Source organism: Zootoca vivipara, chromosome 1, assembly GCF_965207765.1.
Source record: "Zootoca vivipara chromosome 1, rZooViv2.hap1.1, whole genome shotgun sequence".
Lineage (NCBI taxonomy): Eukaryota > Metazoa > Chordata > Lepidosauria > Squamata > Lacertidae > Zootoca > Zootoca vivipara.
Window position 1 is genome coordinate 90,618,997 of NC_142582.1, and position 18,258 is coordinate 90,637,254.

The 18,258-nt window shown below is 46.4% G+C and overlaps 1 protein-coding gene across 16 annotated transcripts in view; it reads right to left on the reverse strand.

Annotated features, from left to right (window-relative positions):
• The window catches only part of NUMB (NUMB endocytic adaptor protein), a 59,036-nt gene that overhangs the window by 4,298 nt on the left and 36,480 nt on the right, over positions 1-18,258 (reverse strand). For 4 of the 16 annotated variants that reach the window (XM_035112758.3, XM_035112778.3, XM_035112789.3 and 1 more), the window contains exons 4-10: positions 17,585-17,617; positions 13,075-13,149; positions 6,717-6,857; positions 5,994-6,195; positions 3,499-3,798; positions 2,452-2,601; positions 1,321-1,476 (exon numbers count right to left, since the gene is read on the reverse strand). In XM_035112758.3, the coding sequence (XP_034968649.1) occupies positions 1,321-1,476; positions 2,452-2,601; positions 3,499-3,798; positions 5,994-6,195; positions 6,717-6,857; positions 13,075-13,149; positions 17,585-17,617 (1,057 nt within the window). The remainder of the gene's footprint in view (positions 1-1,320; positions 1,477-2,451; positions 2,602-3,498; positions 3,799-5,993; positions 6,196-6,716; positions 6,858-13,074; positions 13,150-17,584; positions 17,618-18,258) is intronic. The other 12 variants (XM_088654669.1, XM_088654683.1, XM_088654688.1 and 9 more) reach the window with 3 other exon arrangements.

Below are 18,258 nucleotides of genomic sequence, written 5' to 3' on the forward strand. Positions count from 1 at the left end.
ATACATGCATTTTTATGCAACTGGGTAAATGTACCTGGCAACCCTTGCTAAAATGCATGCACACATGCATTTAAGAGTGTACGGATGTTTGGGAAGCACTGGTATGCAAACAGTGATCATGTCTGGTAAATTACATGTACAGCTGCCCCAAAATCAGTAGATTCATCCTTTGCTAGAGTTTAACTATGAACTGCACTTCAGGGGTGAAGTCAAACCACTGTGCTAGCAGCACCAAAGTGACCTCTTCGGGGCGCAAGCATGGTCAGTGTGGATGGAGGTCCTGGGCTGCCCAGACGACAAGCCCCCCTCTCGACCTCGCTGATATGGCCCAAATGAAAGTAGAGCAATAAATTTGGCACTAGCCTGGCTGCAGGAGTTGCCGGAAGGAGGCGTACAAGGCGCCATCCAACCGAGGAACTCCATTCAGGATTTGTGTAGGATTTATGCCTTAGCCTTTTCTTCTCCCGAAGATATCCCACAAGGCAGAGGATGTTTAGGATCAGAGTTTTCCTTCTCCTAGATAGGCTATCCTCCCAGGTTGATGAGTCCCATGTGCCCTGCTACAGTGCCAGCTTTGAATTTACAAATGGTGGCAGATGTATCCTGGCTACTAAAGTAGTCTTGCTCCTGCAGTAAATTCTTATCCTCTCTCAAGCCATCTAAATGTTTCCCTAGATCAGGCATCCCCAAACTGTGGCCCTCCAGATGTTTTGGCCTACAACTCCCATGATCCCTAGCTAACAGGACCAGTGGTCAGGGAAGATGGGAATTGTAGTCCAGAACATCTGGAGGGCCGAAGTTTGGGGGTGCCTGCCCCAGATACTGAAGTAAAAGTACAAAGCTGCACCTCAAACATCCTTGAACACCTATTAATTATTCCTACAACTGTCCCTGGTTGGTGATGATACAAGGGAGAGCCTTGCTGGTGGTGGCACCCCAGATTTGGAACTCCCTCCCTTCTAAGACTGATGCAGACACAGTTGAGCTTCTTGCACCAGGTAAAGACTTGGCTATTTGCCCAAGCCTTTGCAGGAATGTAATGCCAGATTGGATCTCCCCCCCCCCAAAAAAAAATTGCAATTCCTCTGCCTTGCTTTATGCATATTTTATTGTTATCTTCTCTGGAATTGCTTTTTGAAGCGAAGAGTGAAACAGAAAGGCTGCAAATAAAATAAATGGATTCCTTTGCTTTGCCTCAAACCAGATGGCTTTGGATATTAAAAATCCCCAAGCAATGCATTAGATGAAAGATCCCTCTAATCCAGCACCGCATATTTCAACCCTCTGAAAGCAACACACAGGATCTGTGCCCGGTCTTACCAGAAAGAGTGGCTGCGGCTCTAGTTTTAGCAGCAGCTGGAGCAGCAGGGGCAAGAGCCCAAGGATTGGTTTCACGAACTGGTACTGCAGTGGGTGCTACAGTAGTTTGAGCTGGTTTAGCAGCAAGCACACTGAAGGCAGAGGCAGTGCCATTAACTAAAATGGGAGCAGACAACATCAATGATGTTAATTCATGCAAGGCATGCAGGTGACTGGGATGTTAAAAATAAATGCATGATTTCTGCCAACATGCAACACACATCAACATCTCAGCCACTCTTTCACACTGTTAATCTACTGACATTTTCTACGATGCAAATCACATTTCCTGTTGACTCAACTGTTAAGACAACCAAGTAATTTTTAACTACTTTTCCCCAGCAGAATGCAAATAAAATGACCGCCACATTTTATACTCAAATGTAACCAGATCTGTTTTTTTCATAACCTAATCAAAACAGTTAAATGACTTCATCTGCACTTCAAAGCCATTAATTACAGGCTTCTATAATTTAAACCCACAAGTTTAAATTTAAAGTGTGCATGCAAAACCAAAGGACATGGACTTCACGTTCCACACATTCTTACTTGTTCCTCTTCCCCCCCCCCTATTTATTACTATTTTTATTATTACTTGCTTGACCATGAGCGACATTCCTACTTCTTGAGCACTAAGGGGTGGTTTGAATTGAGAAAGTGTGCAACAATTTGAACTGTAAAGATATTCTGGCTAATGAAATCAATTTCTACTCTACAACCCGAAATTCTAATCACATTTTGTCTTTCACCAAAATTCATTAAGATTATTATTGGTCTTAAGTTACTTGAGCAAAGGTATCAAGACTTTGAAGTTGCACCTCATTTAAATCAACACGCAAATTGTTTTCAAGGCTAAAAATCTGATCTTCTCTTTGAAAGCATTTTATATAATTAGTTGAATAGTTTTGGATGGGTCCTAATCTTTCGAGGAAAAGGCTACAAAGCATATAAAATGAGCAAAGCATAATGACTTCAGAGACAAACAAGGCAGTTGCAAGACACTTAGAGACATTCAAGCAATGGTGGCGGAGGAAAGCAGCATTGCATATGTAACAAACATCATGAATGAACCCAAACTTAGAGAGGACACACCTTGAAAAGCAGGAGACTGTGGTGCAACTACAGTGACTGGTTTTGGCATAGGGGCAGAAGTGAAAGGGTCCTCCGACGGTGTGCTAAATGCATTTGTAATCTGGGAGCACAGGGAACTAATGCTATCCACTTCTCCTTCAACCTCTGGAACTGAAAATAAGAATAAAGATTGCACAGGAATGCAGTCAACTGTATGGACAGGGCACATTCTTCTCTCCTCCCCCCACTCACATGATATTTCTATGGCTATGCAATATTGGATTGGCCCTAATTTAGCAATACAGTGGTACCTCGACTTACGAAGGTGATCCGTTCCGCGGTGCTCTTTGGATGTCGAATCCTTAGCAAGTTGAAGGGTCCATTTTGCGCATGCGCAAACCGCATGCACCGCTTCTGCGCATGCGCAGAACACACGCACGACGGAAATACTTCCGGGTTTGCGGACTTCGTAAGTCGAAACCTTCAGAAGTCAAAGCATTCGTAAGTCGAGGCACCACTGTACTTAATTCCCCCCCCCCAAGAACTAAGTGTTTAATTCATTCCTCTGCGCAAGCACATGAATTAAAATATGCCAACTTAAACCAAGATGCTCATGACCCAGACATTCAAACCATACATTTCTACCTCTGAATGTGTTCCATGTAGTTCAAACTGTAAAGTTATTTAACAATAGTAAATATTATTGGGCTATGTATAATACAGTGGAATCTTGGTTGTCAAACGTAATCCATTCCAGAAGACCGTTCCAACTTCCGAAACGTTCGACAACCGAGGAATAATTGCCAGTCGGCAAAATCCATTTAAAAAAAATGGAGAAACACAGAAATATTCTAGAGGAAAGTTAATAGAAGTTAAGGTCACAATGTAAGTACAGTTTGGTGCAGAGCCAACAACAAAATCCCTGACATTTCAAGAAAGAAACAGTGCAGGTACGAGGGGTAGAGGATCATAACATCTCTTTATAGAGATCTCTCTCAAATGTGGTGATCAAGTGAGCTCAAACTGCATCCAAGTGTACTGAGGACATGGGGATAAATTTTGCCCTACCTGAGTTTTTCATGGGGAAGTCGCTCTTCCTCTGCACCGTTGAAGGGAGCTCATTTATTCGCAAAGAGAGCTGTCGTTTAAATGGGGACATCTTCTGGCTAAGAGCAGGGAAACCTCGGAACGAGCCTTGTCTGGCTAGTTGCTCTATGGGAGCGTGTCTTCGTGGGATAGCATGGGGGTTATTTGACTCTTTGTCAGCAGAGGATGCAACCTCAGCACTAGGAGAGGTTGGGGAACTTGGTGATGGGGCTGTATTGCCAGGTACAACACTCGACACCGCCGCTTTCACATCAGTTTCAACTGCGAGAAAAAAATAGCAGGAAAAAGTTAACACAGGGATATTGGCTAAAGAGACCTTTTTATCATTGGGTTCTTCAGAGATTTAATTAATTTAAAACAATATGGTAACTTCCTGGACAGATAGATAGGTAGATGCAAAATGCTATTTTTCTACAGTAATTGGTTTTTGCATTTTTATCATGACTAATGCAAACAGTGCTCAGTGCAATTAACTAGCCTCTTAATCTATCCAGGTTAGTTTAGCAAACACTTCAATGATCATAGTGACTTGTTATGAATTCCATTTTCCGTCTTCACTGCTACTGCTCTATTGTTTCAAGATCAGGATGTAGCAAATCGCCTCTCATCTTGACACACCCTAAATGGGGCTGCCTTTGAAGACTGTTTAGAAATGTCATTTGGTTCAGAATGCTGCAGCTAGGCATCTTATGGGGGTATAGGGAAGTAGGACTCATGTTACTCCCCTTTTGTAGCAAATGCACTGGATACCTATTCCTTTCTAAATACAATTCTAAGTCCTAATTTTTACCTATAAAGACTCAAATGACTTGTGGCCAGATTACCTGAAATGCCTCCTCCTTCTCCTCCTCCTATATAATCTTGCCTGAGAACGTATATCTTTCGCAGAGGCCCTTCTCAGTGTCCCTTCAGGTATCCATAACACATGACAGGGGCATTTCTGTGGCTGCCCCCACCTCTCGAGAGATCTGCACTGGTTTCATGGCTTGCGTTTAGGGAGGCAGGTAAAGCTGCTTCTTTTAATCAAGATTTTAAGCCCTCTGAGATACTCTGCTGTGGCTTTGGTTGTTTGCTATTGTTTATGTCTGAATTCACTACAAATGGCCCTCTAGAGCTGGATTTAAGTCTTTATCTGTTTGAACATTTCATAGGCACCACACAAAAGAATAAGCCATCCATGAATGCTTTTGCATAGCAAAGAGCCATGAATATGCTGCACATCGGTCTGCCAGAGATTTGACAGAAATATATAGAGAGCAATTCAATGCTTCGCTGTTTCAAAAATTCCATCAGTTTAAGCATTCTTGCTTTCCCAATGGAATAATCTTCCCTTGCGCACTGTATTGCAATTTCCCCCAGTCCCCTCCCCCACAAGCCAATTTGGGGTGGGTGGGCAAGGAGAGGAGAGAATGGGAAAGCCCCATTGCAGTAGTGGAAGTCCCTGTGCAGGCTTCCACTAGCAGGACTAGTTAGTAGAATCTGGTCTTCAGAGTGTCGTTCCAGATAATGAAACTAAAGTATGCAAACATCTTATCAGAATATTGTGTTCTACATTAAGCATTTCCCAGGCATATTTGAATTAAATGTGGTGAAATAAGCAACAGTAAGCCAAGATATGGGACAGAGAAGCTCATTTAAATGATTTGTTCGATAATAGCTCCAAGACCTGTCGCCTTCTTCCACTTCTTAATTTACACACTTCCCAACTGTATTGGTGCCTTTGCCCCACATGCCTCTGAAGGAAACTAACATTCTCAGTCATTATTTAAAGGGCTGGGGGGGGACCTAATATGTGGGGGGCAAATACATGTCTATGAAGTCAAGAGTGAAATTATAAGTGTACTAAAAGATTATCTGCTCTATCTTGTCATAAAGATGCAACCATTGTTTGCGAGTCTATGTGTTAAGGCAGCTTCTATTCTTAACCAACTAGGGAAACCATTATTACTTTTTCCAAGATTACTGGCTCTGAAGTGTTGCAGGCCATGAAATCTGCAGGCGCTCCTTTAGTATTTAAGAAACCAAAGTATTAGACTAGGAGTGGCAAAACTTTGGCCCTCCAGAGATTGCTGAACTACAACTCCTACCTGTCCCAGCAAGAATGGCCAATGGCAAGGGATGATGGAAGTTGTAGCACAGCCCTTTCTAGAGGGTCAAAGGTTCTCCATGCCTATACAAATCAAGCTCAGAAACACGGGAAATTAAGGAGTTACACTAATCCCTCCTCCTCAATCTAATGCACAGAATACACCACACACTATATCTCTGTTTCTGCAAAATCCAAAGCTCTCAGGGGCCTGCTGAGGATATTTTAGGTCTAAAACCTTATCAAGAGGCATAATGAAGTTATTTTGCAGTAGGGTTCATAATCTCACTGGTATTTAAAATGACAGGCCAGGTAAAATGGTAGTTTGAGTCAGCAGTGCTTCCAAATAGCCAGACTTGTACCCCATTACCTTTTGTGTCTTGTATCTGCCTCATGCCTTCCTCTCTTTCTGCTTGTTCAGTTGCTGTAGTAACCCTGAAAGACCCCTCTCTTGTGAATGTGGTTCTGCTGGCATCAAAGGTGGCAGTCACCCCACACTCCTTCTCTCTCTTTTGCTTTCGCTCCAAGCAGGCTGCAAATGCACAGCCAACTGCATGACTCAACCTCTCTCCCTGAAAAGACATTGCGTCATTTAGAAACCAAAATGGAACTACGCATTTCTTCCAAACATTGCCAAATGATAGCTGGCACTCCATGCAAGCTTCTCTTCTCTGTACAAATTCTGGTCAGCAGAATTCAGATCTATTACATCCAGTTAAAGCACAGGTTATTAGAGACATGAGACATGCACATGGACTAAGACTTTAAATATATATTTTAGCTGCCAGGTGTTAATGCTGCTCCGTCAGTTCATATACTGAAATATTGGTGCTATAAAATCCATAATGCAGATATGATTTTTAAAAATAGCAATTCATGCTCTGTAAGCACATTAGGTTCCCTGTTTGTATTAAGAAACATACATGATTTACACTAGCTACAGCGTTTTAACATTGCAGTTTCAAATATCTGAGCCTGTTGAATGCACTGCTCTTAAATGACAAGATTGCCACAAGAAAGCTAAATTTCTCTAGACAAGTAACATAATTTGGAAATGGCCTCTTGCTTTTTTGTGATCCTAAAAGAAGCTTACCGTGTCCTTTACAGCCATAAAGCAGTGACATATCCAGCGTCGTGTTGTGCCATCTCGACAGATGTAAGAAAATGCCCTATCAAAATTCCTGTCCGGAGCACAGAAAGAAACCTTCTCTATTGTCTGATCAACTATAAGGTCCTAAAGTAAAAAACCAAGAAAGATGATATAAGAAATTCAAATCATTACAGGAGCATGGAATATACCACACAGTACATTTCTAGATTTCCTCCTTCCCTCTATCAGGTTAATACCAAAGTTGTACCTTTCAGTCTGCCTGATATATTTGCTTTATATATTTCCACATATTTAAAGGGGCGACTTAAAAAAAATAATACTTTGGCTTCTCTTCAAAGGTCTGTGCAAGTGTATCCTCAAAATTACTGCACTGATTGGAGATTCAATCTTTGGAGACCTGTACTAATTCATCCAACCACCAAGGGGCAATATTACAATCAATTTTCCATGAGCTGAAATATCAAGCATTATATAGTGTAGTAGCAGAGTTTAAAATAACAGCTTTAATATTGGCATCTTTAAGCTAAGTTGTTTATTAAGCAGCACCTGGCTCTCAAGCATCCATGGTAAAGTTCAGCTACATTTTAAAATACCGTAGTTAAATATATAACACCAGCAGCTCTGGAGAGAGTTTAGTTTATGGAAACAGAGGGCAAGTGAACCATTGGAAGCACAGGACCTAAATCAGGTGTGGGGGAACTTTGGCCCTCCACATGCTGCTGTAGTGCAGCCCTTACCACTCCTGCCAAATGGCCCTGCTAGCTCAAGCTGATGGCAGCTGGAGTCTAACAAAATCTGGAGGACCAAAGGCTTCAGATTCCTGACTTAGACAAAACTACAATAGTAAGAGACATATTAACAGTAACACTTGACTTTCGTATAAGGACTTGCGTGTATTCAAAGCATTTCACAGACATTTTCAGGTCAAAAATCAGATATGCACATGTTTGCTAAAGATGCCGCTGCCAATCTGGGGGTGCTGGGGCGGGTTATTTTGTCATTAAATTTAGTGGGGGTGGGAGTGCAACCCACCGCTTCCCTTGCCTTACCTCTGCTCTGCTGCTTTTAACCCTCTGCCCCTCAGGCTGTCTCAGATACTGAAAGTTAATAAGGGAAGGGGGGGGGTCTTCAAGCAGAATTCTGGGAAGGCAGCCAACAGTCGCTTCCTCTCTGCACTCTTTTTTGTAAAAATTAAAAAATACACACACAGATTCTTCATCTGAAAGTGGCAAATTAATGTTTACCAAATCTGCACAATCTGTAGCCCTTACAACAGCTCTATATTGTAAGTGGGAAGCTGAGAATGGAGGCATCTCTACAGCAGGCTCACACCCAACATTTGAATCATTAGCTTGCCAACCTGCATCTTATTCTTTTTCACTATGCAACACATCAAATCGACTCTGAACCTGCATGGGGCTCTGGACTTGCACAGTGGGGTATTAGTCACATGTATAAATATAACCATTGCTGGAACAGTTTCCTTACGCTTCAATGTGCATCATTTCCACAGCTGTCCCTAGGAGGCAGCTGCCTTCCACACTGACACAGAGGATCGAGGCAGCAGAGAGACAGAGTTGTAGCATCTGTAGCATCCCAAACAGTGCCAGTGCAGGGTATGATCCATCACAGAACCTCCTTATATTTGACATTAAATGGCAGCTGCAGCGGAAGCAAACCTGTCCTTAGTTGGCATTATTCCCCTCTGCAGATACGGTACCTCCATATACTACCGTGTTTCTCATATTATAAGTCATGTCTTATATTAATTTTTTCTTCAAAAAAACACGACATGGCTTATTTTTGAGGGATGTCTTATTTTTTGACAAGCCCAGCAAACAGCGCCCGCCGATCTTCGGTGACAGGCGGGGGTGGGCGGAGAGCGGAGAACGATCTCCGCTTCCCCCCCACCCCCGCCTGTCACACAGCACAGGTCGGCGGGCGCTGTTTGCCGGGCTTGTCAAGCCCAGCTAGGAGCGCCCGCCGATCTTCGGTGACAGGTGGGGATGGGGGGAGAGCGGAGAACGATCTCCGCTTCTCCCCCACCCCCGCCTGTCACACAGCACAGGTCGGCGGGCGCTGTTTGCCGGGCTTGTCAAGCCCAGCTAGGAGCGCCCGCCGATCTTCGGTGACAGGCGGGGATGGGGGGAGAGCGGAGAACGATCTCCGCTTCTCCCCCACCCCCGCCTGTCACACAGGACAGGTCCGAAGATCGGCGGGCGCTGTTTGCCGGGCTTGTCAAGCCCAGCAAGGAGCGCCCGCCGATCTTTGGTGACAGGCGGGGGTGGGGGGAGAGCGGAGAACGATCTCCGCTTCCCCCCCCCACCCCCGCCTGTCACACAGGACAGGTCCGAAGATCGGCGGGCGCTGTTTGCCGGGCTTGTCAAGCCCGGCAAACAGCGCCCGCCGATCTTCGGTGACAGGCGGGGGTGGGCGGAGAGCGGAGAACGATCTCCGCTTCCCCCCCACCCCCGCCTGTCACACAGCACAGGTCGGCGGGCGCTGTTTGCCGGGCTTGTCAAGCCCAGCTAGGAGCGCCCGCCGATCTTCGGTGACAGGCGGGGATGGGGGGAGAGCGGAGAACGATCTCCGCTTCTCCCCCACCCCCGCCTGTCACACAGCACAGGTCGGCGGGCGCTGTTTGCCAGGCTTGTCAAGCCCAGCTAGGAGCGCCCGCCGATCTTCGGTGACAGGCGGGGATGGGGGGAGAGCGGAGAACGATCTCCGCTTCTCCCCCACCCCCGCCTGTCACACAGGACAGGTCCGAAGATCGGCGGGCGCTGTTTGCCGGGCTTGTCAAGCCCAGCAAACAGCGCCCGCCGATCTTTGGTGACAGGCGGGGGTGGGGGGAGAGCGGAGAACGATCTCCGCTTCCCCCCCCACTCCCGCCTGTCACACAGGACAGGTCCGAAGATCGGCGGGCGCTGTTTGCCGGGCTTGTCAAGCCCAGCAAGAAGCGCCCGCCGATCTTCGGTGACAGGCGGGGGTGGGCGGAGAGCGGAGAACGATCTCCGCTTCCCCCCCACCCCCGCCTGTCACACAGCACAGGTCGGCGGGCGCTGTTTGCCAGGCTTGTCAAGCCCAGCAAGGAGCGCCCGCCGATCTTTGGTGACAGGCGGGGATGGGGGGAGAGTGGAGAACGATCTCCGCTTCCCCCCCACCCCCGCCTGTCACACAGGACAGGTCCGAAGATCGGCGGGCGCTGTTTGCCGGGCTTGTCAAGCCCAGCAAACAGCGCCCGCCGATCTTTGGTGACAGGCGGGGGTGGGGGGGAAGCGGAGAACGATCTCCGCTTCCCCCCCCCGCCTGTCACACAGGACAGGTCCGAAGATCGGCGGGCGCTGTTTGCCGGGCTTGTCAAGCCCAGCAAGGAGCGCCCGCCGATCTTTGGTGACAGGCGGGGGTGGGGGGAGAGCGGAGAACGATCTCCGCTTCCCCCCACCCCTGCCTGTCACACAGCACAGGTCCGAAGATCGGCGGGCGCGGTTTGCCCGGCTTGTCAAGCCCAGCAAGGAGCGCCCGCCGATCTTCGGTGACAGGCGGGGGTGGGCGGAGAGCGGAGAACGATCTCCGCTTCCCCCCCACCCCCGCCTGTCACACAGCACAGGTCGGCGGGCGCTGTTTGCCGGGCTTGTCAAGCCCAGCAAGGAGCGCCCGCCGATCTTTGGTGACAGGCGGGGGTGGGGGGAGAGCGGAGAACGATCTCCGCTTCCCCCCACCCCTGCCTGTCACACAGCACAGGTCCGAAGATCGGCGGGCGCTGTTTGCCGGGCTTGTCAAGCCCAGCAAACAGCGCCCGCCGATCTTTGGTGACAGGCGGGGGTGGGGGGGAAGCGGAGAACGATCTCCGCTTCCCCCCCCACCCCCGCCTGTCACACAGGACAGGTCCGAAGATCGGCGGGCGCTGTTTGCCGGGCTTGTCAAGCCCAGCAAGGAGCGCCCGCCGATCTTTGGTGACAGGCGGAGGTGGGGGGAGAGCGGAGAACGATCTCCGCTTCCCCCCCACCCCCGCCTGTCACACAGCACAGGTCGGCGGGCGCTGTTTGCCGGGCTTGTCAAGCCCAGCAAGGAGCGCCCGCCGATCTTTGGTGACAGGCGGGGATGGGGGGAGAGTGGAGAACGATCTCCGCTCCCCCCCCACCCCCGCCTGTCACACAGGACAGGTCCGAAGATCGGCGGGCGCTGTTTGCCGGGCTTGTCAAGCCCAGCAAGGAGCGCCCGCCGATCTTTGGTGACAGGCGGGGGTGGGGGGAGAGCGGAGAACGATCTCCGCTTCCCCCCACCCCTGCCTGTCACACAGCACAGGTCCGAAGATCGGCGGGCGCGGTTTGCCGGGCTTGTCAAGCCCAGCAAGGAGCGCCCGCCGATCTTTGGTGACAGGCGGGGATGGGGGGAGAGTGGAGAACGATCTCCGCTTCCCCCCCCACCCCCGCCTGTCACACAGGACAGGTCCGAAGATCGGCGGGCGCTGTTTGCCGGGCTTGTCAAGCCCAGCAAGGAGCGCCCGCCGATCTTTGGTGACAGGCGGGGGTGGGGGGGAAGCGGAGAACGATCTCCGCTTCCCCCCCCACCCCCGCCTGTCACACAGGACAGGTCCGAAGATCGGCGGGCGCTGTTTGCCGGGCTTGTCAAGCCCAGCAAGGAGCGCCCGCCGATCTTTGGTGACAGGCGGGGGTGGGGGGAGAGCGGAGAACGATCTCCGCTTCCCCCCACCCCTGCCTGTCACACAGCACAGGTCCGAAGATCGGCGGGCGCTGTTTGCCGGGCTTGTCAAGCCCAGCAAGGAGCGCCCGCCGATCTTCGGCTCTGTCCCCCGATGCGCGACGGCTCGGGGAAGCAGGCAGGGAGCTCCTGCTGGGTCCCGCGCCTTCGCCTCTCGCTCGGTCGGGGCTACACAACATGGCTTATTTTCGGGGTATGTCTTATTTTTCACCAACCCTTAGAAATCCTGTCATGGCTTATTTTTTGGGGATGCCTTAAAATATGAGAAACACGGTACTACGGTACTTTTTTAAAAGGGAGGAGCAGGGAGCAAAGAACATAGGTGACCCCAAGCCTACTGATGTCACTGGCGAAACTCCCACTGATCTCTGTGTGCTTACTGGGGGAAGGGACAAGTGGGGCTGCCAATGTTAAAATTTTAAAAGAATAACTGTAACCCTCCTGCAATAAGTCACAGGTAGGTAGCCGTGTTGGTCTGAGTCGAAGCAAAATAAGAAAATTCCTTCAGTAGCACCTTAAAGACCAACTAAGTTTATATTTTGGTATGAGCTTTCGTGTGCATGCACACTTCTTCAGATACCTCCTGCAATAAAATAAAGGTAAAGGTAAAGGGACCCCTGACCATTAGGTCCAGTCGTGACCGACTCTGGGGTTGCGCGCTCATCTCGCATTATTGGCCGAGGGAGACGGCGTATAGCTTCCAGGTCATGTAGCCAGCATGACAAAGCTGCTTCTGGCAAACCAGAGCAGCACATGGAAACGCCGTTTACCTTCCCGCTGTAGCGGTTCCTATTTATCTACTTGCATTTTGACGTGCTTTCGAAATAGGAGGGCACAAATATCACACAAACATCATTTAAAACTAAAAATAGGATTGGACACATTTGGGTATTCAACTAAAAAGCCATATGCAGATTTTAAAATATGCACCTTCAGGATACGAATTAGCATATAAAGTGATATACAAATCATTAATTTTAATGCTCTCCCTTCAGTAATGCCTTAGAGATATTTTAAAGATTGAAAACCTTGATTGGGAATTAATCTGAATTGCACTGGCTTCTAGAGCCTTCAAATAATACCTTCCTCACATATTTTATTCATTTCTCACTGCAATATTTTATTTTATTTAACTTATTTTTTAATATTGTCCTTCATCCAAGGATCACAGGGCAGTTTACAATATAAAAACACAAAAATACACATTGTAACAAACGTAAAAGCAAACAAAAACAACAATCCTCACACAGATTTTCAAAATCTTAGGATGCAGCAAGAATGAATTCAGATCAATCACATATCCGTATGCAGTTTAATCTCTTTCAGCTTTTTTGCAGAGACAGAAAGAACAGGGTGAAACTGTTGCCTTCTCCCTATTTATCGCTATAACAAAAACACTTTTCAAGCAAACAAAGCAAAACAAGAATTCAAAGGACCTAAGTTCACAAAGGCAGAAAAAGCCAAATTAAATTTGAGCCATATGTAATTAGCATATTTCATTCGTTGAACTACGGTAGGCATGTATGAAGTTATTAACACCCTGCAATAGAAGAAGCAGTGAGAACTACAGTGATTATCTGTACTGTTTATGGTGATTCCAAACCCAGCAGTGTCTAACCTTTGTTTTCTCATCAACAACTCTGAGTCCATCCGCTGAAACCCACAGGACGGCTTTAACTGCCTTCTTTCCGCTCTTGCAGGGAAGAAAAAGAAAGAAAAACAGTATCACTGCTGTGCTGTCAATAAGGCTGAATGCAGACTTCCTCTTTCCAAGAAGCACAAAAGTCAGTGTGCAGATGATATCCAACTTCAGTAGGAGTGCCCAAAGCCAGATATTCAGACCAAACAACAAAACCTCCAGAGAATCAAGCTGAAGCCAGCCTTTCAAGAACACAATGCAAAAGGAAGGGGGGAAAGAATAGAACAGGATGAGTCAAGTATGTTAATACATTCAAATAAAGGCAAAGAATTCAAGCTTAAATTCTTTACCTGTTTAAACACCAAATAAATTGTCAGTGAACACTGACGCTTAAGGAGTTACACCACAAGTAGCTTTTTTTGTTGCCAGTTTTAGCAACAAGCATTCTAAGTCTGTCTTCCCATCACCCCAATGTTCTGTCCCGTGTCACGTGCGGTAGCACTACCATCAAATGTGGAAGTACTTTACAGGATCGTAGTCGACATAGGATTAGGAAAGTAGTTCCATTTCTCCTTGCGAAATGGAACTTTTGTATCATGGGCGTACCCAGGATCAAAACTAGGGGGGGGCAAGGGGAGGGGCCAAGGCACGGAAGGGGAGGGGCCACAAAGTGGGCGGGAACAGCGAACTCGCGCTCCGCCGGGCTGTGCCCCTCCCTAGCAGCAGGGCTGGTGGGCGGAGGCGGAGCCCAGCCCAGCGCGAGTTCGGCGTTCCCGCCCACCGCGCCGCGCTCCCTGGTTCCCCGCCGCGCTTGGCCTTGCCTGAGGGCGCGCCGGGGAGCTGGAGGGAGGGTGCGGCGCGGTGCGGCGGGAATGGCGAACTCGCGCTCCGCCGGGCTGTGCTCCGCCTCTGCCCACCAGCCCTGCTTCTAGAGTAGGGCAGCTGCCCTAACTTGCCGAATGGTGGGTACGCCCTTGTTTTGTATGTGTGTTTCCCCCATATACCCCCTAAATCTGTTCCATGGGCTCTTCCATATTGGGCAAAAACATTCCAATTTAATTTAATTTGGTTTGATTTGTAATAATTTGGAAAATTAATAAAAAACAATTCAGAAAAAAAGATTCCTGCATTGCGGGAGGTTGGACACTATAACCCTCAGGATCCCTTCCAACACTACAATTCTATTATTCTATGCAATTTTCAAATTACCCATAATGTGTACTGGCTTTGACTGGTCAGCTAAACTGGAGGGTGGGGGTAGCTGAAGGGTCTTCAAACACTTCATGTGTTAGGGACTTCCCCTGCATGTGAAGAAAGCTTTGGAGGATTGAGCAGACAAAACTAAGAGTGGTCCAACTGTTAAGAAGGCCGTTTCTGCACATAGTATAGAGGGAGTTGAGGGGCAGGTGAGGCTTATCAACCTGGAAAGGTAGCCCATCTAGCAGAAGGGAAACACTGGTCCTAAACCTCCACTGCCTGCAGGATATCTTCAGGAGAAGATAAGGCTAAAGAGTAAACCCCAGGACAGTTTGATAGCGCTTTGTATTCCTCCCTCTGGCAACTCCTGCAGCGAAGCTGGTGCCCAATGTGTTGCTCTGCTTTCCTTTGGACTACATCAGCAAGGCTGAGAGGGGGGTCTTGTTGTCTGGGCACTCCAGGACCTTCATACTGCCCAGGCTTGTGCCACAGGGAGGTCACTTGGGTGCTGCTAACACAGCAGTTTGACTTCACTCATAGAGGTGCACTCCATCGTCTCTCCAGATGGATGGATGCCAACAATTGTGTTTTTATGCTTTGCAAGACACCCTGAGTAGGCTCAGCTCTAACAGTTAGCCTATAAATATGTGAGTGACTTATGGGATCTTTTATTGGCTAAGCAAGATGGCAAATACTTCAAGCCCCAACAAAATTCCTGTTACAATTCCCATTCCCAAATGTCCCAGGGCTATTGCATGAAGCCTGTACCCTTCTTTGGAGATGCGGCAATCCCACTATCTAGGAGTGCGTTGCAAAACCCCTCTGACATTTTAGAAGGCAGCATACATATCACTATTCCTTTTTCCATTTCCCCAACAGAGAAGATCTCACTACTGATACCGGCCTAGGGCTAATAAAGTTCCTCACAGCTACCCTATTAATTGTTTGGAAGAATCCTAGAGACTAACTCCACTCTATGACACTGGGAGATTTAACCTTTTATCCTATAACATATAGCTTAGATTGTTTAATGTTTCACTAAATAACAAGTGCTAAGATGATTGCAACCATATTTTGATGTAATGCAGTTTAGTTGGTCGTGTTCTCCATGTATGGTATTATAATCTAAGCAATATTTATGATTTTAAATACTGTTTATTTGGTATTTCAGTACAAAGTGTTTGCTGGGATGTACAGGAATGGGCCAGCTATTCAGATTCATTACACACCTACAATTCCTGAGTTCACAGAAGGATACGCTTAGTTTCAGGGCAGGGGTGGTAGTGTTGGCATTAAGACAATTGGAAGTGTCATACTAGATATGTACCTGTCTCACCTAGATGCCTTAACAGAAGCCTATGTTTAATACTTGAAGTAAGATGTAGCTATTGATTCGTAGTTTTAAAAATGAGTTTTTTTCCAAAAGTACATAATAGTATTATGAATTTTCCTTTGATGGTTTAGTAGTGGCCTACCGAAGCCACTACTTCTTTCTTCACTTGAGACATGCAAAGAACATAGACTGGACAATTAGACAGCCTAGATTGATACAATGACTAAGATACTGAGCTAGGGATTCTCACTTTGAGATTCAACACTGCCATGAACTCATTAAATGCTGTGCTATATTTTCAAAGGAGGTAGCCAACTAGTCAGCGCTCACAGCAGAAAATGAAAAAATAAATAGCCCAGTAGCACTTTCAAGACTACGGAAAATGTATTGTTATAGGATTATAGGATTGGCTTAGGTCTCGAAGCCTGTGGTTTTCTATCCGCATGTTAGGATTCTAGGTAGTGATTAGAAGTGATGAGACCAGTTAATGACTCTAGCAAGCCTCTAAAGATCTGTTTTAGTTGGTCAAGAAGTGTGTGTTGTCTATAGTTTACTACCTAGGCAGCTATGACAAGAGAAACTGGTTTCAAGAATATAACAGTATTATTGTGTATGCTTAAGGGATTACCAAGAGTGAGGTTTCTAGTGATATGGACTCTAGCCCAAAAAGATTTATGTCATAATAAATGTGTTAATCTTTAATAACTCTCTCCATTTCCCAATGTTATCCTAACAACAACCCTGTGAGGCAGGTTAGGTTGAGATAGTGACTGGTCCAAGGTCTTTGTGAGTTTCATGGGAAATTTATTCCTGGTCTCCCAGGTCCTTGTCCACGTACAATCCCTCCACCTTATTCCACATTCTGGGAGGGGAGGTGAATATAGAAGGGAATAAGTTGGGGGAGGGGAATAACCCTTTCCCATAGGTCTGTTAGGACCTTTAAAATTAAGCAAGCAAGGAAGTGTGTGAACTTCTGGCATGCTGCAAAAAAGTCTGGCAGCAATTGCAACTTTCTCACCAATTTCTCAATGCAGATTGAAAGAATCGTGTCCCAGCATAATTTTATAGAAGATGACACACAAAGAAGTATGGCAACACAGACAGTTAATGTACAGAGAAACACAGCTCTGAATGGGCGTGGTACAGCCTTTTACGATCCTCTGCCTGCTTTTGTCCACTCTCTTTCAACCAGAGACAGGAGACAATGCCAGCATGTTCCAGAGATTTACACTCAGCGGAATTTTGTAAAGAAAATGTTTTTGAGTTCTTTGTTTTTAGTTCAATTGTAAATGCCATTTTTTAATTACAGCAATTTTCTAGCAAAATAAATGCACATTTAATTTTTTAAAATTAAGCTTAAAACTCTCTCTCTCTCATAGTTTCAGCTCATTCTGTCCCCCCATCCTCCCAAAACCCTGTTGTTGTTGTTGTTGTTGTTGTGTTTTATAGACAATAATAATGTTATACAAATAAGTATACCAAGTTTTCTAATGTTATTTGTATATCACAAAAATAGAATAGTAAATGTGGAAAGATATCTACAACATATGTTTCATTATTAGTCAATGTAGGAGTTTTTAATCCTGCCTTGCATGCATGCTGGCCCCACCTCCCAACATATCAATGAATACTGCCCCCTCCCTTAAAGGGGACTCCTACCCATGTTTGCTTAAATGCAAATAGAAGCGTGAATGAGTACATTAACCAGGTTGTGTGATTGTTCAAAGCTTCCATTCACATTCAGATTAAGACAGGTAGAAGCTCCCTTTAGAGACCTTCTCTGAACAGGCAGTGAAAGGGGTGTTTGGGCTAGTCTGTTGCCAGCATGTGCAGCCCTATGCACTCAACACCCATTGCTATTTCCTGTTCAGACATTAGAACAGGGCTTCTGACACAAGGCAATGCTATACTGGGGATGTAACTCCTTACAGCACAAACACAACGAGGCATTAAACTTACTTTTCCAAAGAAGCCTTTGAAGAACTTCCTTTCCTGGAGGAACAGGGGGGACAAGTCGAATGCTATTACTGTAGGTAGCTAAAGTGTCCCAGGGTTTTAAACCAACATATACATACAAAAAATGGGGATTGGAAGGAAAGTAGGGAATGTTTAGGGTTATCCATAGAGGATGTGACAGGCAGATGTGGAAAGGCCCATGAAAATGCACACAGAAAGCATTACATGGGCTTTTATTAGGACAGGCCATATATAGCTCTGAAATTGGTGGAAAGGAAAGGAAAAATCAGACCCAATTTCATGCAAAATGTTTTAAGACTTCCTTTTGTCTGTCCCTTTAGCTTTTAGTAGGTTACAAGCCAAACTTGGCAGCAGACATGGAGATGTTCCAAATTGGAATGTGATGACTTGAAATTAGCACATTAGATAAATTTTGAAAAGCTTGAGTTAATTAACAGAGCTCAAATAGCATGACAGCAAAAGGAAAATAATTTGGGGAACATATTTCCAGTCCTTATCAAAAGCCTGCTTAGAAAAGGTGTTTAAGCTCATATACCCTCCATCATGATTTTCCAATAGTATTTTGTAAAGCAGATTTAGTAGAAAGTGTAGGGGATATTTATGCCGCGGTTTCTTTTGTTTAAGAATGCGGATTCGTTCACTGAAGAGGCTCCATA